Raw genomic sequence first — 25,732 nt, forward strand, 5'->3', positions numbered from 1 at the left:
TCACTGTCGATTCATGTTAGGGAACCAACAAATGTTCTTCTTGCTTTCCCTTTAAACTCAACAGAAATAATTTCATGAGAACTTGCAAATGCAAAATTGTGTTAAGAACATCCAATTGATCCTATTTACATTTGCTACATCAAAGTATTCAGACATCATAAGCAAGTGTGAAATGGGGGCCTTCTGATACCCTATAGGTTATGCAAACACCTAACCAGAAAGAACACTTTGAAATTTTTATGGAGCAGGAAAAATTGGAAGTGTATTAATCTAGGCAGTGAAATTGGGCTTTTTGTCATTTTTAATTGCTTGAATTCATAACCTAGTTTTGCTGAATCAAAAACGAGTTGCTATAGCTGACACAAGCTGTTTCAGCCTCTTGGGCAAACACGCACACACAAACCCCACAACTTTTCATATAAACTTTACACCTATGAATTAAAAAAAAACACTCCTGAAAACTGTTCGGGAAATTATAATTATTGAAGGATTAAATATAAAGCTTTCCAAGCCAAGCCCTGTGTGTTAAAAACTGACTTTTAAAGATTTGTTTATTTCTTTTAGTGCCGTGCAAGCAGAGGGGGCACAGCACAGATATCAAATCATCAGGACTGCTGTTTTGTTATATATGATTTAATTCAAATAAATTAAAATACACAATTAAAAATTCTTCATGCCCTCATTTGGTCTGTTTACCATTATTCATGCAAAAACTCAACTCTGCACGAAACTGAAGGAAAGCAAACAGAAGGACAAAGGCATACACCCATAAATGTGCCCAGGATCTAAGGGATTATCACATCCTGAAGTTTCCAGATCTCTAACAAAATAAAGTCTCAAGAGCAAAAAACTTGAAGGATCCACACTTTTCTTCCCTATTTATTTTTATGTTTGTTGGAAAATTAAGACAAGATGGCAATTGAAGGCTCATAAAAGGACTTCTGTTGTCATTCCGTTAGAATTACTTTCAAAGAACTCACTCCAACCCTCTCTGTGATAACTTTGAGACTAACACACATGAAATGAAAAAACACCTAAAAATTAAACATAAATAAAAGTTGAATTAATAATAAAGTTTTACTATTATTTCATAAGTGTCCTGCCTCTTTTAGATCACGTTCCACTTGACTGGTTCCACAACTTTGCTCAAAACCTAAGATAAAAATTATGAATATAGATGGAAAACAAGACTGTAATTATCTTTCACTGGACATTGTAATAGTTATTCAGCCTGAGACTAACTCAGTCAACCACATTCTCTGTATCAAACAGAAAACTATAAGGAATACGTACTCTGATTCCCATATGATATTCTCAAAGTACAACTATATATTCTCAAAATCTCACAGCTACAATTTAGAGGAAGGCAATTGTTGCAAAAAGTCCTTTACCCGAAATCTACTTCAACTTTTGTGTCATATTGGTAGGGAGAGAAAAAAACAATCTGAAAAAAGAAAGAAACTATTTTTGTGATACTTAAGCTAACCTGTAAGTCAAGGCTGATGGTTATTTCTACCAAATCCATGTAAATACAGATTAAAATGAATCTAGATTCTAAAATTAAGACAAGTAATAAGGAACACAAACAGACGTAAAAATATGCTTAGCCCAATAAAGTTAGAACAGGCAAAGTGCACGGTTGTAAAAATCCATCACTGGGCAATAACAGAGAAAAGATTCAGCTCTTTTCACATAGTAAAGGGATTCTCCAAGAGTCTATCTGCCTGGTTAAAATGAAATGACAAGAAAAGTTTGAATATTCACTTTTTAAATGAGATCAGTGTACAGTGAATTGCCTGATATTAATTAATTCTGGTACACGAGCAGAGAATACCAAAAAGGAAAAAGAAAACCAGATTCTGATTATCCTTCAGGTGCAAAACATTTGTCCAAATGAAAATGTAGCAGCAGGAGGTATTTGAAAAGGTTTCTGTGTTCGGTGCAAGAATACAGAAAGGCTGATGGGAAGAAATACAGGTGGATGGGGACAGGGGTGGGAGGAAAGAAAGAAAGGAAAAAGGAGGGAAGGAAGGAAAGAAGTTAGTTAAAAAGGAAGAGAAAAGGAAGACAAGAGGGAGGAAGAGGAAACCTCCCTCCCACTCTTCAGAGAAGCAATTTTCTCTTTCTGACCTGTGAGTATTCCCATACAGAGGAAGGCTCGGTGTGTGGGGAGTATGAGTAGGCAGATAAGAGTTGAAGAATCCTGCTTCTTATGGGAAAATCCTGAATGCTGCCCACATTCCCTAGGAACGCCAGTGGTAAACAGCTCTCAGTGATTGACTTTAGTTTGCCTACTTGAAGAACAACCCCTTGAAACTTAATCACAGCAAACCACAAAGGCAAGTTATTCCATTTCACAAACACGTTTATACTCGTGCCCTTTGGATTTCTGAAGATACACTGGGATCAAAAATAGGGAACACGGTTGAGAAAGATTTTATAGTCTTAAGCCAAACAATTTAGCACTCAGCTACCCAAACAAAGAGGATTACACAATCATTTTTTGACTGCTTCTGCTATAAACCGCATTCATCTCTGTGTGACCAAAATTAAAACCATATAAACAATGAGTAAATTATGAGCTATCTAAAGATACTCAGAGAGTGACTCTTTTAGCAAGTAATCTCATGAACGCTTTACTCAGATGATTTTGCCAACCAAACTTTTGGATTCAGAATTCCCCTTGGGCCTCTCTTAAGTAGGGGCAGAGCTCTTTTGTCAACAGAAACAAATAAAACCATCCATTTCAGTGTAATCTGAAAATAATGGCTAGAGGAATAGGCTGAGACTGAGTCTTCCAGGTGATCCTTCTAGGCTGATAAATGTCGTGTTCAACACTTTGCATATTTTTTTAAATGCTTGACAGTTAATTCCATCCCTTTGGAAGGCAAACCACATTTCCCCCATTTGATCTCTCAAGAAGGGCAACTCTTGTTTCATTTAACAGAATGGTCCAGAGCCTATCTGTCAAGTCAGAGCGTTTTCAACATTGTCAGTTTAATCTCTCTTCCCTGGGCAACAGGAAAAGCAGAGGAGACAGGACATCAGCGCAACTAGCACGGTAGACATGTTTACACAAACATGCAATCCATATTCCCACACACGCACACACATGCCCCATCGCAACGTGAGCGTGCCAACTTTCCAAACGTACGACCCATCTGGCCAGTCATTTCTTAAACCTTCATTTAAAGAATCGCGCAGCTCTTGCAAAATCCCTGTCAGCCTACTGGGACTTTTACGCCGTTTCTGATAAACGCTTATTCATCTCTGGAAATAAAGTTAAAAGGAGCCAATGAGCATGGACAGTGAAGTTCCCCACTAACTTCTAGTCAGTAAAGAAAATCAATTCATCTCTGGGCTCCCCAGTCACTCCAAATGCCCCTCGCCCTCTTCAGGCGTTCTGCGCCCCTGGGCGCGCCCCGGGCGAGCCCTGAGCCCAGCCTCCAGGTCCCCGGGGCTGGCCTTACGTACCGTGTCTCATTCACGCGCTGCAAACGCAGCCGCAGCCTTCCATGCCGGCTTTGCTTTTCCCGGATTTCATCCGCCGCCAAGTCCCTATTCTAATCAGCAGCCCCGGAGGCGCACACGCCGCCACCCTCTCTGCGCGAACGTTGGACAGCGGCTGACGGCGGCTCTTCTGCCACAGGCAGCCAAAAATGTCAATTTGCACACTCCTCCCCCCTGTCGCCCGCCCCCGGTCCCCGTCCCTCTTCCACCCCCTCCCGCGAGTCAGTGGGCTTCAGGAAGCCTCTGCAGAAGCTGTCTTCTCTCCATCCCTCGCTCTCCCTCTGTCTCTCCCTGACAGCGTTTAGAGCCTTCTTCTCCCGCCTTACCTGAAGGGCATCTCCCACGACTGCAATTAGCTGCCAAGATTTCATTGTCGGCTGCAAAGTGCCTCCTGTTTCCTCCCTGGGAGAACACGGGAGAAGTCCGAGGCAACAGCAAACGGCACCCACGTGCTAGCAATGTAAATGACTCCAGTCATCTGTCCTGCGCGCCGTGCCTGCGCTCGCCCTGGCTGCCTGGCAGCCTGACACCGCCGCGAGCAGGTGCAGAACGCGCCAAGAGAGCGAGCGAGCAGCCCGAGCAAGGAGGCAATCAACAGAGAGCCGCACACAAAGGGAGGCCACCAAGGAGCCTGGGGACGCTGTCGCGCCCGAGTCCAGCTTCCCCGGCGGCCTCGGCCTCCGCGCCAAAAACGCTTGCCAAATTGGACGCCCAATGTTTTTGCAAAGTCTTGCAACCGGGGGAAGGCGGTGGATGCCGAGGCTGTGTGGGTCCCGCCTCCACGCTTGCCGAAACACTTGCAAAGCACGGAGCTGGCGGCGGTGTCTCGCCGCTCTCCCTCCCTCTCTCTCCTGCACGTGTCCCTTCCCTTGTTCTTTCAAGCATTAAATATGTACCACATGACAGAATAGGGCACCTTGCACGGTCCTCCGAGTCCACACTTGACAACCAATTTTAAGTCACGAGCAGTGAAATGTCTAAAGGCAGGATATAAGCACTTCCAATTACTTACACTACTCCTGCATTATTCAAAATGTCCACGGGACAGTATTTATGACTTCCAATATGCTACTTCACATACAAACACTAGTAAAAGATGGAAAACCCCATCGCTCCCTTCCCCCAATGCTGCTGATGCGCTTTCCCGAGCGTTCCTCCGAGGGGAGCTTGTACACTTTCTAGTACTTAAAGCTTTGTGATCCCACATCTTCTTACACATTATGTAGTAACGGAGAATGCTGGAAAGTTTGCACCCACTTTGAGGAGGAAAATATCTACCGTGCCTTGCTGAACTTCAGAAATCACCTTTGAAAATGTGTTTGTCTTGAATAATAATGGCCTCAAAGTAAATTTCCCATTTTTTTCCAAAAGTATCCGCAGAGATGTATGACTTTTTTTTGTTTTCTTTTTTTGGTTAAATGGAATGAGTTACCCAAGGTTCTCGCTTTTCCCAGTTATTCCCAGCCTAAGCGTTGCTTTGGTTAAAGACCGAACACTCAGTTGTCTGGGGAAGTGAGTCTTTTGAATGTAGAAAGATTAGTTTTTTCCTTTTACTCCCAGTCTGAACTGCAAGCTACACGCACTAAGATGGGCTTGCTTCTTCAAGCACTTAATAGTCAAATGGGAGGGATCTAAACATGGAGGAAAACTTCCTATACAAATATACTATATTTGATTAATGGTGAAATATTCCTTAGTTTCTCCTGTCATCTTCTTGGATACTTTTAGTTAAAAGCCCTGTGCATGGCTGATTAGGATTTTATATATCGGTAAGCAAATTTTAAAATGCTAATAAATCTTTCAAATATTTATTTTCACATTTATTACAGCTCCACATCTAGAGGCAATATTTCTAGGTTTTTTTGGAGCATGCCAAGTCCTTACATAACCATCATCCATCTCTGTCATACTAGCAACAAAATGAGGAGAGGTTTTTTTTTTTCCTTCTATGCGTTAAGGGTGTTTTTAATATTGCATTAATATAGTGTTTAACTTGCTGCTTGCGGAGTTAAGAAAAGCTTATGTGTGTTTTCTCTGCCTGCCTTTCTTGGGGGTAGGGGCACTTAGAGGATGCTAAGATAACACAAGGTGAAACTTTCTTTCACAGCGACGATGCAGTTCAGGATACACTACCGTCCCTCATTAGTTTAAGAGTCAAGGTCTAATGTGAGCACACATCATCCTCTGGACATGTTTTTCAAAGGCATCGGACAAAATGGTAAAAGGTTCCTAGACCTTTGCTTAACAAGAACCTTGTATAATTATAGAGATACACAAATAAAAAGTATTATTATCACAGCAGAAACTGGCATTCTCAGTGCAATAATTTGATTCATAAAGCAGTTCACAAAAGCAAGGTTATTGAAGTTAAGGATGGTGGGGGTGGTGAGTGGAGAGATAGCAAACCCTAATTACAACCCCATTGTCCTCGTGTTCCCTGGCACATATGGCCATTTAATCACGGAGTGTGACAACCTTGGCAGATGTTGCCAAACCTGGTTATTGATATAAATTGCTATTCTCATGTGTAAGTGCCCCAGCAAAGAGTTAAAACAATGTCTGTACTCACCCAAAGGGACATAAAGGTCCACACTAACATCTGTGGCGACAAGACAAAATGATACAGAACTAAGGTGGTTGCCTCATTCCCTCTGCATAAGGAAACAGCAGTGGCTGGAAACACCCAAACCAAGAATAAGAGAAAGTCTCCCTGTGGGAATGTAAATTGGTATTGTCACTCCAGAAACCGATTTACTGGTTTCTATTAAAATGGAAAATGTGCACAGCCTATGACCAAACAGTTCTACTTCTAATGTTTATGCCAACAAAACATATGCATAAGCTGTGTTCATGGGCATAATTGCACCACTGCTTGTAACAGGAATAAAATCCAAGAAATTAAATATCCATTGGCATAAAAAACACAATATATCGTATGTTGGAATACTACGTAGGTGTGAAAAGAATTGACTAAAGCTATATGTGAATAATCTATAGCTATACTGAACATATATATAAATACACACACACAGACACACACATATATGGCTTGTTTTGACTATAAAGAGAATGTGTATGCCATTTTTAAAGTGTGTGTGTGGGGGGGGGGGGTCTATACACACATATATATAGATTCACATACCTGGAAGAAATCAGTCAAAATGGGTAGTTCCTGGTGGTGGAAATATGAGTGCTTATTATTTTCTTCTTTGTTATTTGAGGTATTTGTCAATTTCCCAAATAGATGTATATATAAGAAAATGGTGGACACCCCTGACCATGTGAACGGTGACAACTTTCATTGTGCCAATGGCATTTTTCTCACTCAGGAACTGCCTTCTCTCTTCAAATGTTGAATGATAAGACCTTCAAAAAAAACATCAAGGTTTGGCTTACACTCACCAAACATTTCTGGAAAATTCCAACATCTAATTGCTTCTTCATAGGAAAAATAAATTGCTAAGCCTCAATGCACTAAAGATTTTTATAAAAATCAATCTTATCCTTGAAGTAAAATGCGACATAGATTATCCTTTCTGCTAGAAGTTATGGTAATGACCTACTGAGATCTGCCTCACAATACAGTCATATTGCTTCCTTACCCATGTGAAAATATTTCCCATAGAAAGCACAAAGCAGGTTCCATCTGAAAAAAATAAAATTACATAGCAACCACATTGGTGCTTTATAGGATTAGAACAGTGGGACCTAATGATTTTCTTCGTCCTGACATCTAATAATCCAGTTGCATCAGGAAAGGTGAGCTTAATGAAGCATATTCAGATGGGAGAGCATACGATTTATGGCGGACTTGTTGTGGTTATATTCCTAAATGGATCCCATTAGCTCAACATTGGTTGCTGGTAAATGACCACATTTCCTAATAGACAAATGCATGAATCACCTGGGCACAGTTTAGAAGTGTGCTCTACAGAATGGTTCACCTTACAACTTCACTAGGACCAGGTGAATGACTCTCTTTAATGAAGCTTAGCAGACTTTCTTGGAGCAGACTTTTACCACAATTATTGCAAAGGAGCATCCATTCGACCTCCTCATAATTCAGCATGTACGCAAAACCTATCAAGCACACCAGTGAGAAGGATTTTTTTAATAGTATTACAACAAACATGTATTGCTTTCAACACTTCTTATAATTATAAAACCAATGTGTGTTTATCATGGAAATTTTAGGAAATTTGGGGGAGCATAGGAAAAAAAGTTACTCATTATTTTACCACCCAAAGATAGCCGCATATAATGTTTTATTGCAAATCTGTTCACTTTAGACATTTTTCATTGCATATATAACTAAAAAATCATATTCACACAACAGACATTTTATCCTATAAAATGCCTTATAATATTTTGCACTTTGCAGTATGTCATGAAGATTTTCTGCTATAATAAAAAAACCCATCAACTTTGGTATAAGGATGCACAATTTTTTTTCACTTTGTGTTAAATAACACTGCAATGAACATCCTTGTCCATAATGTCAGGAGCTTGTCTCTGTTCATTATCTCAGGGTAAATATCTAGAAGTTAAACTGATGAGTCAAAAAGCAGGCATCATCTTTAGGAATTTAGACATAAGGAACCAGAATACTGGAAAGCTGTACTAATCTTTATTCCCAGTAGTGATATAAAAAAGAACCCATCTCACCCGGGGAACAATTTTGGGCCAACTATTTCATCTTTCGATAACCATCTTCCTGGCTCGGTTCCTTCTTCCGTCCACCTGCCCCAATTGGGCCACCACCCCACTGCATGCTAAAATAGTAGAAAAGAGCTCAAACACAGAAGACAAAGGCGGTAATGGGGAGCAATTTAAATCTAAGCTTATTTAACCTAAGTGGCTGGTGGCTGCCCATTTTGTCTTAATTGCCTTTTAAACTAAAATCAATGTTAAATTACCTGAACAACAGCTTCTGCACAACTGCAAACTGGAAATTCTTTAAGTGCCTCCTCAAAAGCCTTTGGCTCTTGTTTGGCCGATTGACAGGAAAAGAGTCTCTTTCTTCTTCACTGCTCTCCAGCTTTGGACTAGGGGATATGATTCCAGGGTGGACGCTCCTGACCATAGGCACCATGTCTGCTCTGGGATGAGTTGCTCTTTGACATGAAGCCTTCAAAATGAAATCTGGATAATACAAGTTGGGTAACAGTCCTTCCTTCCCTCCATCCCTCTTTTCTTCCTTCCTTCCTCCCTCCCTCCCTCATTTCCTTCCTTCCATCCTTCCTTCCATCCCCCTTTTCTTCTTTTCTTCCTTCCTCTCTTCTTTCCTTCCTTCTTTCCATCCTTCCTCCCTCCCTTCCTTCCTTCCCACCCATCAACAATGAGAGACTGAACACACAAATGGAAAACAATCAGACTTTATATAAAAATAGAACTCTGACCCAGGATCTGCAGTAACCAGCCTGGTCTCCACAAATCAGACTTGTAGCAAGTCAGACCACTTCTAACTTCTGTCTCTAGCAATCAGGTCAGGAAGCCAAACAAAAACCCCTATAACAATTGGCTCAAAACCAGCCATGACTTGATTAGTAGCTTCTCTTAATTTTTCTCCCAACTTCCAACTTAGGACAAATCAGAGAAAGCTGAATATGCGCCTCTGACCAGTCACATAGACGGTCCTGCTTCTACCTAATCTACATGCAGCTCCCCCTAGGCCAAAAGCATCCAAGCAGGACACACTTTCATTTTCCCTTTTTTCTCCCATAAAGCTTTCCCATAAAGCTTCTGCCCGACTTTGAACCTCTGTCAAAACACAAGTGATGTTGTGTGCTGACGCCCTTGCTATAGCAAACTCTGAAACAGCCTTTGCTTCTTCTCATTTGCTTGGTCTTTTCTTATTTCCACAACAACTCTTTGTTTTCAATACTAAGTTTCATAAGCAAGATACACAAAACCCTAGCCCTCATGGAGCTTATGTTCTAGTGGGGAAGACAAACAACACACAAGATAATGGCAGATTTTAGTAACTGCTATGAGGGAAATACACCTTGCAATGAGATGGGGGGATAAATGAGGATAGGCACCATAGATAGGATCCTTGGGTTGCTAGGCTTTATTGTTACATGGCTCAGCTTCCTTCTTTTGTTTCATTCAAATACTGGTGGAGCACATGCCGTCTGATTTGCACCGTCAAGCTACAGAAAGAAGACAGACGTGGAAAGAGCCTCGGAGGGTAATGTATGTTCACTAAATAACCAGAACACGAAGCAGACAGGTAGGTGGGACCAGAAATAAGATTCAGGTTAAGAGCTGTGAGAGCTAAGAGGCGGGAGGGAAAATTTACTTCCAGATACTATGAGGTATCTGGGGTCCCTGGAGCAGAAGAGTGGGTGGATAGTGACATAGTTTAGGACATGCTGCTCCAAAATATGGCCCCTTGGCATATGGAATATTTTAAGCTGAAAAAATTTGAGAAATGGCAGGTGCAAGAAGAACTCTGTGACCTCCCCGGTCTCCTTAAAGCAGATCAAAGAGCTCACGTGCGAGGTGCCCTCCCTAATCACGGAGGAAAGGAGTATCATTTTTCCAAAGACAGAGGGACGCCCAGAGGAATCCAAATGAACAGGCCTTGCTAAGGTTCCCCAGATTTCCTACCCTTAGCTCAGGTCCCTTTGTCCCATCACGTTTTTCTATGACATTCCGCTCTTTATCATACCTACTACAAAAATGCTCAGGCTTCACTGCTTCTTTGGGTCTTCATCTCTTTACAAAGGCTCCTGTGTCAAGTAAAGCTTATATTAAATAAATTTGTATGCTTTTTTCTTGATAATCAGCCTCTTTTGTCAGCCCAATTTATAGGGCTCCAGTGGGAGAACCTAAGATGGGTGGAGGAAAAGATTCTTTTCCTCCCCTACAATGGGACGAGGTACATAGATTATTACTGGTATTTCTGAACGTTACGCCAGCCTAGACATTATAAAGATGAAAGAGGTTTGCTTGGAGAAGCCTCTAAATGGTCATGCTATCTTCTTTAGAGTGATGTTCCCTTCAATTGCCTAAATAGTAAACTGGATAAACAGTTTGGAAGATATAAAGTCATAAAAGTGATCACTCTTTTCCCCAAATTCCCTCACTCCCTAGGTCTTAGCAGTATGTCACCCCACGAAAGAAACAAGGAGATACAACAGGACTTCTAGTTCCAATGACTTGATTTGATCTGGGCCCAGGACAGAATGGAGGTAGAAATCTCATATGCTTGACAGTGTCCTTCACTGAAGGGTTTAGGATATGGGAAGGCTGCTGATGCTATGGGTATGTGTCAGTCAACATCTCCACGCCAATCACTGCTCCCCGACACCTGCAGGGTTTCTTAAAGAAACTGCCTCTCTCACCGCCCCACCTCAACCAGTCACCTTTCCAGGGGCCAGGGTCAGACACAAACCCCTTTCTGGCCAAATTGGAGCGTCTCTTAGAGACACTTTTGGAATTGGGAAAGATGGAGTGGTGAGCTTTGACAGTTGGACTTGGAACATCAGGTAGATTTCATGGTAGGGTCTGATGAGTAGCCGAGAGATGCAGTTCACAGAGAAATAAATAAGTAGACAGAGGTGACCTCTTGAAAGAACAGAGAGGAAGGAGGGGGAGACAGATAAGCAGAAACAAGAGTCTGTTTGGCCCCAGAGAAATAAAGAAATGGCAAGAGTTGATTTCTTGGCCACTGAAAGCTTTCTTGCCTAGTTCTTCATTCCTTCTCTTCCCTATGTGCTTCTGATGCAAGCCAACTTCCCACAAAGTCCCAGCCACATTCTCCACCCTGCTTGAATCTCTAGACTCAGTTGGGATTGCACAGGACATGGCCAGCCTATAAAGAAGCCCCAAGATCCCTCTGCTTTGCAGAAAAGCAAAATATCCCAATACTAAGATGAATAAACCTCTTCCCTGTGTCTCATGATCTTTCATGAAGCAGAGATGGTGGGCCAGCCTGTCAGAAATGGTTTAAACACTGAGCACTAAAATAAATGCAAATTCTCTGACACTAGAGGTTTTGTCAGGTTCTTTTTTTTTTTTTTTTCCAATTGTGAGCATAAAGATGTCTTCCTATCTAAGAATGTCACTAAAAACACAATTGATTGATTCATTCTTTTAACATTATGTACATGAATGCTCACTGCATTCTATATGAGAATTCCAGAACCCCTGTCAGGACCGGAGATCCAAAGTTGAATAAGTCTATTGACAGAGGTAAATACAAACAAGTATTCCAATATGAAATAGTCTTATAATTACAGGAATAATTGACATAAAGTGTGCTATGCAACTGCTTGGTAAAGGAGGCTTCCTGCTCTGCCTAAGGGCAGAAGGCAGATTTCAGAGAATTCACAGAGATGGTGATGCTTGAGTTGGGTTTTAAAGGATGCACAGGAGTTTGTTCAACATAGTCAGAGGAGACAGGCATTCTAACCCGAGGAAACCACTTATGCAAAGGAACAGAGGTGTGGCTGTGTGAGCTGATGGACAGAGTATATGTACGAAGACCAGGCAGGGGAAGCGGCCCTGAATAAAGAACCCTGTATGTCATGCTAAGGAGTTTAGACTCCATTTCTCTACAAAGAAAGTGGAACAGTCAGTGTTAGAAATGTGGGAATGAACCCTTGGAAGCAAGGACATCCACTAGGAGACCCTTGTTATTATTTCGGGCCTAAAGATGATGAAGATTTGCACAAATACATGGCAGTAAAGATATAATGGAAAAGAAGGAGTGGATAAATATTTTATAAATAGAATTGACAGGATTCATTGAATGACTGACTGGAAGACACACATGGGTGAGGATGGTTCAAAAAAAAAACAAAAAGTCAAGGTCAACTCCTAGATCTGTGTTACAAGTTATTGATCTGTGACACCAATGGCCAAGTTCAGGAGCATCAGATAAAGACTTGGAAAAGACAAGAGGCTCATTTTGGCGATGGTGAGTTGGGTATAGCTGTGGAATCTCTGGATGGAGCTATCCAAGAGGTCTGGGACTCTGGGGGGCAGAAGACCATCTGGATTTCATGAGCATAAAGAGATGAAGCCATGGGCATAGACTAGGTGATCTTGGAAGAAGAGGTAGGCTCTGATGTTAGATATTATTAATGTCCAAGGCAACCCAGTAGGATGCAGTTGCTAATCAAGTCCTAAAATACATTTGAATAATTACACGGAAGACAGACTTTGCCATATCTATTCTTTCATATAACAGTATAGTCACACATTTAATATCCATGACTAGCAGTAACACGAACTGAGGTGGTCAAATCCAAGAACTAACAAACTGTTACTGTAACCATGTGGATCAAAGGTTACTTTTCTAACATACTCACTCTCCATCTATGGACGAAGCACATAATGGGACATGCTCTCTCTAGCAAACAGCCAGCCCTACCTGGATGCAGGAATTTCAGCTATAAACAATATCTAACCAGGTTTCTACATATGGCTATTTAAAATGAATGACAATAGAATAATCATTTAACATTCACTAAACAGATGTCTGTTTGCCAGGCACAAAGTGGATGCTTAATGAGCGTGTGCTAACTTCAGGGCTTACTGTGTGCCAGGTTTGCCTAGGAAATGGAGGTTTCTTTGGGTCACTTTGCTGTCTAGAATTTGAGCTCAGTTGGCATCATAAAGCTTTATCACCAGTAAGATGGAAGTTATTCACTCGCCAAGAGCTGAGTCCACATGAGACACAATGTAGGATGGTGAGATTCCCATCTCCTACTCTATAGGTCTTGATGAACATTGGAGAATTCCTGACTCCCACCCAGTGAGTCTATGGGGTAAGATGGCATTCTCAGATGCAGGTATGATTCATTCTCCAGGCAGCCCAAAGTTCCAGTTCTGGGGAGTCACATTGTAATCTTACTCACATCCTATGCATTCAACTGAAACATGGGAAGGTAGGAAACAAAAGAAAAGGAAAACAATGTGAACACTACCAGCAATTCCAGGCACATGCGCTGAGGAGTGAGCCTGAAACAGGAGGTGGGAATCTCCTTCTCCCTCCTGGGTTCTCGGTTCTCAGACGCCCCCCAGAGCAGGTGCAGCTCATCTCACCCAGTGTGGCTCGCTTTTAAAGCTACATCTTTTCCGCATAGCACAGCCCCTAAAAGCAAATCAACACCTCATCTGGTGCCAAAGAAGAAATCCATTTCAGATCTGGATTAAAAGTTGGTTCTGTTGGTTTCTTAAAGAGACGATAGGTTGGGCTTCCATTTGAGACCTTCCGAAGGGATTGTCAATAGGAGTGCTTGAGTCTACATCTTGTTGTATCTTCAGAACTTTATCAGCACATGAGAGACAACAATTTTATTAGTTCCTAGGACCTGATCTTGCTGCAAGGCCTTGGGGATTACTTCGTTCCTTTTCCCTTCTACTTTTCAATATTTTACCCCAGCACTTTCTTTTCTCTTTTTGCCCCTCTGCTTTCTTTTCTACCAGAATCTCTAATATCCTCTTGACAAAACTCTGCCACTGTCCTTCACACAGCTGATGTCCACATGCAGTTGCGAGGCATGCCATACGTGCTCTTTCTATCTGTTCTCGTTGCCCATGGAGTAGGAGAAGACCTTCTCAAGGGTCAAACAAAATGCCCCAGACCACTTCCAAATCCTGGGACCTCTGGTCCATGAGAAAAGTTAGAGGGAAGAGAAGGAGATGACTGAGCAAGAGAAGAAAAATTAGGGCATATTTTAAAAGTTGATGCTGAACGTTTGAATGTTTTAACACAGACAACACACAAATAAAATGATTTTATTTGTCTTTGCAAAGCCAAAACCAAAAAACAAAAGTCACTTAAGGATTATTTAACAGATGAGAACTTTTGGGTGTCCCATTAGAATTGTTGATGAAAGAGGAGGTAGTTTACCAATCACAGTTTGAGTGACAACGACGTGTCATTCATGATTTCTGGACCTAATTCCGTTTTAAATGTCCTGCTGCAGATGGCAATGGCCTAAACTATAATTGTGCTCTTTACAAAATCATTTCAGGGGTTGTAAAAAGTAATAATTTTTGCATAACAAGCAGTGCGGTCCAACAGTGGGACCCAAGTTTCAAGCTGTACAGTGAGTTGCAATTCTGAATCTTGCAATTCCGCCAGTGTATATGGATGACTTACCATAACTCCTTACTTGTGAACAAGTAAAAATCTAAACAATAGGCCTTTATAATCAAGAGACATAAGCCAAATAGCCTTGCAATGTTCCAAACCATTCCTACCCCCACCAGAGTGTGGGAAGCACTGGACATCTACCTCGTGCAGTAAAGACACAACTTCAAAGAAGAATCGTTTGCAAAGAAAAACACCCAACCCACCCCTCTACACATACCTCCTACGCTCATTCCCCCATGTCCCAGACCTGGATACAAATAAACTCTTGTTTCCTTAGGACTTCTTCTTTCTTAGCTCGAAAGGTAAAGGATGCTCTGGCCATAAGATGACTATTCCAGATATTTTTTGAAAAAAAAAAAAGCTTAGGGGGCTGGTCCCATGGCCTAGTGGTTAAGTTCGGTGCACTCCACCTTGGCAGCCCAGGTTTGGTTCCTGGGCACAGATCTACACCACACTTGGTGGCCAGTGACCCACCTACAAAACAGAGGAAGATTGGCACAGATGTTAGCTCGGGGCAAATCTTCCTCAGAAAAAAACAAAAGCAAACAACCAAAAACACTTACTCTGGGATTTTCCTATTAACCCTTTATTGACCATGTTCTACTGTCTTGGCAAACCAGATAGGTTTCATTATCAAACTTAAGAAGTTTATGGAAAAATTGAAACCGCTTTTGCGTGGTGTTATAATTGACTGCTTTGCAAAGTTTCCCCTGTAAGTACCCCTAACTAATGGCAGAGGAGGCCTAAGCCTTATCCACAGAGTTGTAGAGCCAGAGCTGGAAGAAGCCAACGGCGTGTAAATGGTGTCTGATGTCTCATATTCTCTCTTAAAAATTCATGTGCATTTGCTTTCTTTTACCCTTATATTTGTTTGCATTTAATATAAAACATAACACCTTCCCTCCCAAAGCTTTGAGCAAAATTGATGCTCCAGGAAACAAGCTCCATGTACTCCCTGACTAAGGATCCCAGTCTCACCAAGTTGTGCTTATAGGGGGTATAAAGACTGCAGTTTAGGAAACCCAGTTATTTTAAAGTCACCTTGTCTGAATATTTACGTATGTCATTGTACTTAACAGCAACAAAAATTATTATTAAAATAACAATAACAACACTACTAAAAATAAGCACTATATTAATGTAACCTAAGTTCCGGATGTGGCTACAATACTTTACATATAATAATCCATTTCATCCATAATAGTTGAAAAGGTGTTCAACATCACTAATCACCAGGGAAATCAAAACCGCAATGAGGTGTCACCTCACACCTGTTAGATTGGCTACTATCAAAAAAACAAAAGATAACAAGTGTTGGTGAGGATGTAGAGAAAAGAGAACCCTTGTGTACTGTGGGTGGGAATGTAAAATTGGTGCAGCCACTACAGAAAACAGTACTGAGGTCGCCCAAAAAATTAAAAATAGAATTACCATTTGATCCATCAGTCCCACATCTGGGTTTGTATCCAAAGGAATTGAAGTTAGGATCTCAAAAGGATATTTGCCATGTTCATTGAAGCATTAGTCACAATAGCCAAGATATGGAAACAACCTAAATGTCCACTGACGGTTGAATGGATAAAGAAAATGTGGTATATACATACAACAGAATATTATTCAGCCTTAAAAAAGAAGGAAATCCTGACATTTGCAACAACATGGGTGGAGCTGCAGGACATGATGCTGAGTGAAATAAGCCAGACGCAGAAGAACCAATACTACATATCCCACTTTTATGAGGAATCTAAACAACCAAACTCATAGAACCAGGTGTGAGGGGAGGAAGAAATGCTGGTCACAGGGTACAAAGTTTCACTTATACAAAATGAATAAGTTCTGCAGCTCTGTACAACCTAGGGCCTGTAGTTAACAATGCTGTCCTGCATACTTAAAAGTTGGCTAAGAGGGTAGATCATATGTTAAGTGCTCTTACCACAAAAGAAAAAAGTATTAAAAAAAATAGAGAATAAAAAAAAATAAGAGAATAGGAGGAAATTTTTGGAGGTGATAGATAAGTTTTCGACCTTGACTGTGGTTATCATTCCACAGTTGTGTACTTATCTCCAAACTCATCAAGCTGTGTACACGAAATATCTACAACTTTTGCACATCAATCCTACCTCCGCAGAGTGGTTTAAAAAATAAAACAGATTAATTAAACCTTATTCTATTACTAAATGTAATTCATACAAAAATTAATTAATATAAATTATTAAATCAACTGCATTTAATTATATTAGAGTCAACATAGAGTGGGAACACCGGTCCCCAATAAAAACTGTTGCAGTTTCTCTCTCTCTCTGCCTAGAAACCAATCTGAATAGATTCCATTGTTTTTTCTTCACTTATTCTATAGTCACATTGCTAGATTGTAAGTATTAGCATCCACCTTGAACAATACGCTATTATTCAAAGTAAGAGAGCCTAGCCTGGTTCAAAGTAGCTTAGAAAGTTAATCAGAAGGATGAAACTCAGACTGGAGCCTCTTGGGTGCGTGTTATGCACATTCTTTATCCCTTGATTTCCCATCCCAGAGAGATTCTTCTCATGAACTTGGCAACAGGACAGAGAAACGATATGTCTAATCATCTTACACACCCAGCAGCCATCAGCTCAAATTCAGACATGTCTAAGTTTGAATTCTGGCTCTGGGAAGTTCCAAGAAATTTGGCGAGTTATTTTAATCCTCCTGAACACCCATTTCCTCGCCTTTAAAATGGGTTTAATACCAACCCGTTCAGATGGTTGCTGAGAGGATTATAAAGTTAAATAACATATGTTAAAGTACCTAGCAGAGTAACTCAGATATAGTAGGCATTTTTGAATGTTTGAAAAATAAACCAGTGATGTTAAGATGTACTCAAGGAGATGATAACCACTGACGATTTTGGATCTTTTAAAGTTCTTTTTTGGTTGAGCTAAGGATTAGCTAGAAAGTTTAAAGGACACACACACATACTCACTCACGCACAAATATATATAGTTTTCAAGTCTTTTATTGGTATAGCACTGACAATTCAAACTTCAGTCTAAATCAGGATCAGGAAACTTTTGTGTGTGTGTGAGGAAGATTGGCCATTGCCAGCTGTCAATCTTCCTCGTTTTGCTTGAGGAAGATCGTCCTCAAGGTAGCATCTGTGCCAATCTTCCTCTATTTTTATATGTGGCATGGTGTCACAGCACGGCCTGATGAATGGGGTGTATGTCCGCACCCAGGATCTGAACTGGCGACTACCAGGCCACCGAAGCAGAGCATGCAAACTCAACCGCGACGCCACTGGGCCAGCCCCAGGAAACTTTTTCTATAACGGGTCAGATAGTAAATATTTTCTGTTCTGTGGGCCAAAAGGTCTTTGTTGCAACTGCTCAACTCTACCCTTTTAGCACAAAAGCAGACGCAGACAATATGGAAACAAACGAACATGGCTGTGTTCCAATACATGTCACTGAAGAAGATACGTATTTCCAGAAGTGAGAAGGCTCTGGTGTGAATGTACCTTAAAAGCGCAGGTGAAGATGCCACCATTTTACTTTCTATGTAGATTTTAGAAATTGAGCCCTAGGAACTCAAGGGGTGAGTCCAAATGCCAAACTCTGCCAGGCCAGAAATGACAATGAAAGATAGGCCGTAAAGGATGGAATGAAATCATTGTGTTATCTTGACTCTTATAGCTCATCTCCACTATCAAAATAAAGAACAGAGTCTTTGTGTGCAGAAGGTATAGGGAGAGTGTTCTGCATCTCCCTAGCAAATAAAACACACAAATAAAAAACACCACCAGAACTCACTCCACCACTTTTTATCTTTCGAAATAACCTACTCTGCCTCCCTCTGCAAACATATAAAGTGTCAGACAACCACTTTGCCTGGGCAAAAGCCTACTCATAAAAGGACAAGAGGATAAAGATTAAAAGTAGTCATAAAGGGTAATTCTGTAAGAGCAACACTTGCACATGTGTCCAGGGCCTTGGGGTTTATAGGACACTTTATATACATTCTCTGTTATTTACTTATCAGGGCAATCAGGATAGGTATGGAGACCGTGACTATTACGCCCACTGACAAAAGAAGATGTGGACTTGCCAGAGCTGGCGAGCCCCTTGCCAGGGGGTAACACAGCTAATAAATGATGGTTTAAGAACCAACCCCAGAATCTTGGAGGCCTCATTCTCCTTCTGCCATCTATAACTTCCTCTTTTTAATGCACTGTGATCCAGTCCACTTGACTTAAACAAACATTGCAGGAAGGAGAAAAGGTGAAATACATTCAGCGAAGTGATTAATGCTGTGGCTGAGTAATTAATGTTTTGAATATGAGCTGTAATCCATATGGAAGGTGTAATCAAAACAGGAGAGAGGTGACCTGCCCACTCTAGGATGAACCTTTGCAAAATACTAACCATGGCAGTGACTGTAGGTCCAAATCTTCATTGACGAGCTATTTTTTTACATTAAAAAAATTGTTTTTGGTGTTAAAATGTATACTTGCCCCCCTTTCAAATGTTGGGCCAATGTGTGGCTAGACAACAATTTTGTAATCAGTCCACTACTAACATACATTAAACCGGGATATGATTTTGATATTATAAATAATGCTACAGTGAACTCTTTCCCACATGCCCTTTTGTGCACAGGTGTGCCTATTTTAAAAAGATAAACTGATTCAAAATATATGTAGGGTTAACTAATGAAAGAGGCATTGCCGGATAAAACTGTATTTTTTTATATACACAGCTCTTCAAAGGTTAAACCCATTTACAGTCCCACCATTGGTCTATGAGGATTTTTGTTACCTCACAGTCTTGCCAAAATTGGCTACGAACAATTTTGTTAATCTTTGCCAAGTCAAGGTGTAAAAATGGCATGCCATTGTTATTTTAATTCGTATTTCTCTGAACACTGACATTTAGGTGCAGCAGTTAAAGCTGGCCCTCCCTTGGATGAGAGAGTTGCCTTCACCTCAACAGCTGAAATTTGATGAAAGGCTGGTGACGATGACGGGAGAACATGCAACAATGACTGCATGTAAAGGGTGGAATGAATTTCCAGAAATGATATGGAAGTTTGAATCACATTGAATCCGGTGTGGTGAATGTGACCAGTTTTGGATTATCAGGGGGCCTGCCTTCCCTCTTGGAACAGCATTTAATTTTTTCTTGGTGGCGTCTGTCTCTCAGGGAGGGTGACCCAACAGACTGGATGGTTCCTGTAAAGTTGACTGTACCCTTAGTTCATGGTAGACATGCAAGCAAGCCTAGCTATGGAGGAACTCACATCCCTCTGACAATGGGGATTGTTCTAGTGATGGGCATGTGACCCCGTGCTTTACATTCAGAGAATAAGAGGAAACCTGGCACAATAAGTAAGCATCTTCCCCCTTTATAATGGCAGAGCCAACCTAAACATAGTGGTAATACAGCCCCAGTGACATAGAGACAGACACCCAGTCCTGGTTACATCATTTGAGCTTCTGGATCCAGTAAACTTACAGTAATTCCTGGAGTTTTCAGTTCTGAAAGTTAATATTCTTCCTTTTTGCCTAGACTAGTGTGGGTGGGGTTTCTGCCACTTATGCCCAAAAGAAACCTAACCGGTACATCAGTTCAAAAAGCTTCTGAGCCCAAATATTACCTGCCCAGCACTTTAAAGCAGGGAATTCTTGTCATTCCAATGTCATTCCACAGGATCATGCCAAGGCAAAACTCTAATACACAACAGGAAATAAACAGTTGAATGGAACAAATAAAGAGTACAGAAATGGTGGTGTGTGTGTGTGTGTTTGCGTGTGTGTGTGTATGGCTTCTGTACTTATATATATACACGAGTTAGTGGAAACGGTGCAATATTGAATAAATGGTGTTGGGTCAGCTGAATAACCTTTTCAAGAAAAATAATGCATGCTAGATTACATACTTAATTTTGAAAAAGCAAATTCAAGGTAAAGTAAAAAATCCAAAGATAAAGCATAAAAATATAAATTATTATAAGAAAATATGAGGCTATTTTGTTTTGCTTTTGATTTTGCTTTGCTTTTTTTAAAATTTTTATTGAGTTAATGATAGTTTACAATCTTGTGCAATTTCAGTTGTACATTATTGTTTGTCAGTCATGTTGTAGGTGCACCTCTTCACTCTTTGTGCCCACCCCCTACCCCACCTTTCCCCTGGTAGCCACTAATCTGTTCTCTTTGTCTACATTTTTAAATTCCTCATATGAGTGGAGTCATACAGAGATTGTCCTCCTCTATCTGGCTTATTTCACTTAACATAATTCCCTCAAGGTGCATCCATGTTGTTGCAAATGGGACGATTTTCTTCTTTTTTACAGCTGAGTAGTATTCCATTGTATATATATACCACATCTTCTTTATCCAATCATCTGTTGATGGGCACTTAGGTTGCTTCCACATCTTGGCTATTGTAAATAATGCTGCAATGAACATTGGGGTGCATAGGACTTTTGGAATTGTTGACTTCAAGCTCGTTGGATAGATACCCAGTAGTGGGATAGCTGGATTGCATGGTAGTTCTATTTTTAATTTTTTGAGGAATCTCCATACTGTTTTCCATAGTGGCTGCACCAGTTTGCATTCCCACCAGCAGTGTATGAGGGTTCCTTTTTCTCCATAACCATAAGAGGCTATTTTTATAAAAGTTGGATAGGGGAGGGATAGCTCCTTAAGTCATTAATAAAAGTGATCACACAAAAATTAAACTTTTTATGTCAAAAGACCCTGTAGATAAAGTCAAAAGGCAAAGGACAGCATGCGTTCCTAACAAATATAACTGACCAAGGTGAACAGCTTTAGCATACAAAGAATTCCTACAAATTAACAAGAAAAAGATACACTGATTGAAAATGGATAAAGATTGCACATAAGTGCTTCATACAGGATGAAAGGTATTGTGTATCATATATTGTGTCGTAAAGGTATTGTGTGGTCAGGAGAATAAAAATTAAAGCAACAATATACAATGCATTATACTCAGTAATTTTTTAAAGATTGCTAATATCCAATGTTGGCCAGGTAGTTTACAGTGTTGAGAAGATTGAAAATTGTTCCAATGCTTTTTGGGTAAAAACCTGGTAATAGTTGTTGAAATTAAAAATTCGCCAAATTTTCACGAATTATTTCATTTCTGGGAATTTATCGAACAGAAAGAAAAAGCAGTAGAATTAAAGACACCTAGACAAAATGTTTATTGCAGCAATGCTTGTTTCATCAGAAGACAAAAACAAACAAATCCAAACTAGAAATAATCTAAAAGCTATCAGCGGGGGGATGAATGAACAAATTATGATGCATCCACATTGCGGAATACTATGCAGCCATTACAAAGGATCAGGTCGATTTCTAATACTGACATGTCAGGCTAACAATCATGCCATGTGAAAAAGGCGAATTACTCAATAAAATGTAGAATACTAGCCCATCTTTAAAAGACATATGTGTGAACAAGTATATTTGTATTAGCAAAGGAGAGAACACAGAGGAACACACACCAACACGTAAATGGGCATTCCATCTCTCCCGGGGTGAGACTGGAGGACTAAAGGGTAGATGGCAGGGGCCACCTATTAATTTTACTTTAGATAGTTCCGAGCTGTGTTAATAATTCCAAAACCATGCACTATTTTTTAAATTCAAATGACTAAAAGATTTTTTAAATGATAAAATTGTCTGTGGAACTTTCCAATAAAAATGTTTTCAAAAAGGAAACAGAAAGGGAAGGTAGTTGGTCTTATAACCCATCTGCCCAATTTTCATTTGTTCTCTGCCTCTAGGAAAATGCATCCTGTGGAACATTAAATGTACAAGTCTCTTGGCATTAATCCAGTCGGAGCTTGCCCCACTGAAAGTGAATACAGACTGCTTAACAAAGCATAATTAAATGCACCGAACAACTAAAATATCCATATAATTACCACAAAGCTGATATAATTGCATACATCCTTTTATTGGATGATATTATTGTCCCTACATAAGCACAAAGATAGCTTAAACAGAAAAATCCTCCCAGCTCTTTGATGCACCTAAAATTATCTGATTAATCTGCAGAATGCCACTGGGGAAAAAATAATTTATCAAAAATCTCTGTCAAAACGGAATCAAATTATTAAATTCCCATTTGGAGACATAGTCATTCCTTCCTTTAAGCAAAAAGAAAAGAAAAAAGAAAGAAAAAGGAAAAAGAAAAAACTTGAAATTCCAAATTACAATAAAACATTTCCGTTTTATCTAGCTAAGCAAGTGTTGTGCTGGATTATTTGTTGTAATGTTGTTTATTTTATTTTATTTTTTAGTTATTTAGACTTTATGTTTTAGAGCAGTTTTAGGATCACAGTAAAATTAAGAGCAAGGTAACAGAGAGTTCCCATATACCTCCTGTGCCCACACATGCACAGCCTCCCCCTTTATCAACATCCCCCACCAGAGTGGGGCATTTGTAATAACTGATGAACTCACATGGGCCAATCATTATCACCAGAAGTCTGTAATTTACATTAGGGGTTCAGACTTGGTGTTGCACATTCTGTGTGTTTGGACAAATGTATAATGACATGTACCCTCATTATAGTATCACACAGAGTAGCTTCATGGCTCTAGAAATCCTCTTTGTTCTGCCTCTTCATCCCTCTCTCTCCCTTTACCCTGGCAATCACTGATCTTTCTATCGACTCCATGGTTCCTGCTTTTCCAGAACGTCATATAGCTGGCATCATAAAGTCTGTAGTCTTTTCAGATTGGCTCTTTCACTTAGTAATAGGCATTTGAGTTTCTCGCATACCTTTTCATGAACGGATAGCTCGTTTCATTTTGTGCTAAATAATATTCCACTGTCCGGATTCATCAGAGTTTATCTATCCATTCAGCTACTGAAGGACGTCTTGGTTGCTTCCAGGTTTTGGGACTTATGAATAAAGCTGTTCTAAACATCCACGTGCGGGTTTATGTGTGGATGTCAGTTTTCAGCTCCTTTGAGCAAACACCAAGGAGAAGGATTGCTGGATCGTATGCTAAGGTGTGTTTGGTTTTGTAAGAAACCACCAAACTGTCTTCTAAAGTGGTTGTACCGTTTTGCACTCCCACCAGCAGTGTGTGAGAGGTTTCCTGCTCCTCCGCATCCTCATCAGCACTTGGTGTCGTCAGTGTTCTGGATTCCGGTCCTTCTCATAGGTGTGTCGTAGTATCTCATTGTTGTTTTAATGTCCATTTTCAAATCTTGTTTATTTTGCCAAAAAAAAAAAGCAAAACAAGACACCAAACCTCAAATAAAAACAGCCTGAAAGATGATTGATAGGGACATGGTTAAACAAATTATAATAACCTATGTTATGGGCTAAACTGCGTACCCCTAAAATGTACATGTTGAAGTCCTAATCCTTAGTACCTCAGAATGTGGCTGTATTTGGCGATAGGGTCTTTAATTTAGTTAAAATGAGGTTATGTGGATGGGCCTTAACCCAATATGACTGGTATCCTCGTAAGCAAAGGAGACTAGCAGACAGACACACACAGAGGGAAGACCATGTGAAGACATAGGGAGAAGATGACCATCTACAGGCCAAGGGGAGAGGCCTTAGAAGAAACCAACCCTGTTGACACCTTGATCTCAGACTGCCAGCCTCCAGAACGCTGAGGAAATAAGTTTCTCTTCTTTAAGCCACCCGGTCTGTGGTACTTTGTTACGGCACCCCAGCAAACTAATGCAACCCACATTATAGAGTATTACAGCCATGCACTGCATAATGAGGTTTTGGTCAACCAGGCACCGCATACACATAAGATTGTGTGGTCATATGGGTGGCCCCATAAGATTAGTATCATATAGCCTAGGTGTGTAATAGGCTATACCATCTAGGTTTGCGTAAGAGCACTCTGTGATGCGGGCACAATGATGAAGTGGCCTAATGATGCATTTCTCAGAACATATCCCCATCGTTGAGCAACGCGTGACTGTAGGCAGCTATTGACAGGAAGGAGCAAGATCTTACAGCATTGACCTTAAGGATATTCACAACATGTGGTTTGCATATACGGAAGTATCCTCAATCTTTAAAGGTATAAGAAGCGCTAGATAAAGGGCAAGTGCTGTAAAGGAAAATCTCACCGGCCAGACTGGTAGGTCAGTAGTTTATGAGTTACATAAGCATTTTCTCTCTTAGGTGTCTTCCATTTGAAATAGTTTACGTAATTTTGTAAAATCCTTGATGTACCTCAATTAATATTTAGGGGGTGGGAGGACGAAACAAAAACTAAAACTCTTTTCAAAGGATGACATTGTAAGCTGAGTATCCTGAATAAAGAAAATATGCTGATCGCTAAACTCCAGTTTCAAAAGCACTGAATTTCTCAGGAAAGCATTAGAAGGAGCACTTATCATCTCTAGGCTGGGAGGCCCTGTGAGCACCATCACAGCCCTCTCAACATCACTTCTTGGGGAGAAAAATAGCGATCCACAGAGGAGAGTGACTTTAACCAGAAATTCTGGGGGATGCTGCTAGAAGAAGGTCTTGCATTTGGCACTATGTTTTGTTCTAAAAATCTACATACATTTTGCATTCAACTCTAAAACATATCTGTGATCGCTTTCACGTAAAATAGTGTTTATAATTCTTTCCTTCCTTACTTCTAGGTCAAATGAGTGCTCCAAGAGATGTACCTGGTTTTCTCTGTGGCTTGAGGAGCCTCAGGATAATTGCCATGTGGTCAGAGACAGTTTGGCAAGCTCAGGAGATGATACTGGGCATCAATTATTTTATTACTCGGAAATACCGGTGGTCCATGCTCAAGTCACCTGACTGAAGGTGTAGACTGTGATGAAGAGGTGAGAATAATAACTAAAATATTTAGCACCTAGGATATCCCTGGTGTCATGCCAAGTGCTTTCCAAGCAGTTTCTCCCTTAATCCTTCTAATAAGTCAGGGAGTCTGGTACTATGACCATCCTCATTTTAAAGATGGGGAAACTGAGGCTCAGAGGTATTAAGTATATCTTTTTCAAGGTCAAGCCAATAATAAATAGGGGAGCCAGGCTGTGAACACAGGCAGTTCCACAGATCCCAAACCCTTAACCACCACGCATACTCCCTCTGTTACTGAGTGA

The 25,732-nt window shown here is 40.5% G+C and overlaps 1 protein-coding gene across 25 annotated transcripts in view; it reads right to left on the reverse strand.

Moving 5' to 3' along the window:
• RBFOX1 (RNA binding fox-1 homolog 1) overlaps positions 1 to 25,732 on the reverse strand; it is a 1,973,933-nt gene that overhangs the window by 1,006,738 nt on the left and 941,463 nt on the right. For 5 of the 25 annotated variants that reach the window (XM_070231092.1, XM_070231103.1, XM_070231107.1 and 2 more), the window contains exon 1: positions 3,475 to 3,651. The exons of 14 other annotated variants lie outside the window; for them this stretch is intronic. Coding sequence is in view for 6 of the 11 variants with exons in the window: in XM_070231083.1 (XP_070087184.1) it covers positions 3,837 to 3,881 (45 nt within the window). In the remaining 5 variants the exon portion in view is untranslated. Of the gene's footprint in view, positions 1 to 3,474; positions 3,652 to 3,836; positions 4,405 to 25,732 lie in introns of those variants that run through there. 6 more of the 25 variants (XM_070231077.1, XM_070231064.1, XM_070231083.1 and 3 more) reach the window with 5 other exon arrangements.

This window comes from Equus caballus, chromosome 13 (genome assembly GCF_041296265.1).
Source record: "Equus caballus isolate H_3958 breed thoroughbred chromosome 13, TB-T2T, whole genome shotgun sequence".
Lineage (NCBI taxonomy): Eukaryota > Metazoa > Chordata > Mammalia > Perissodactyla > Equidae > Equus > Equus caballus.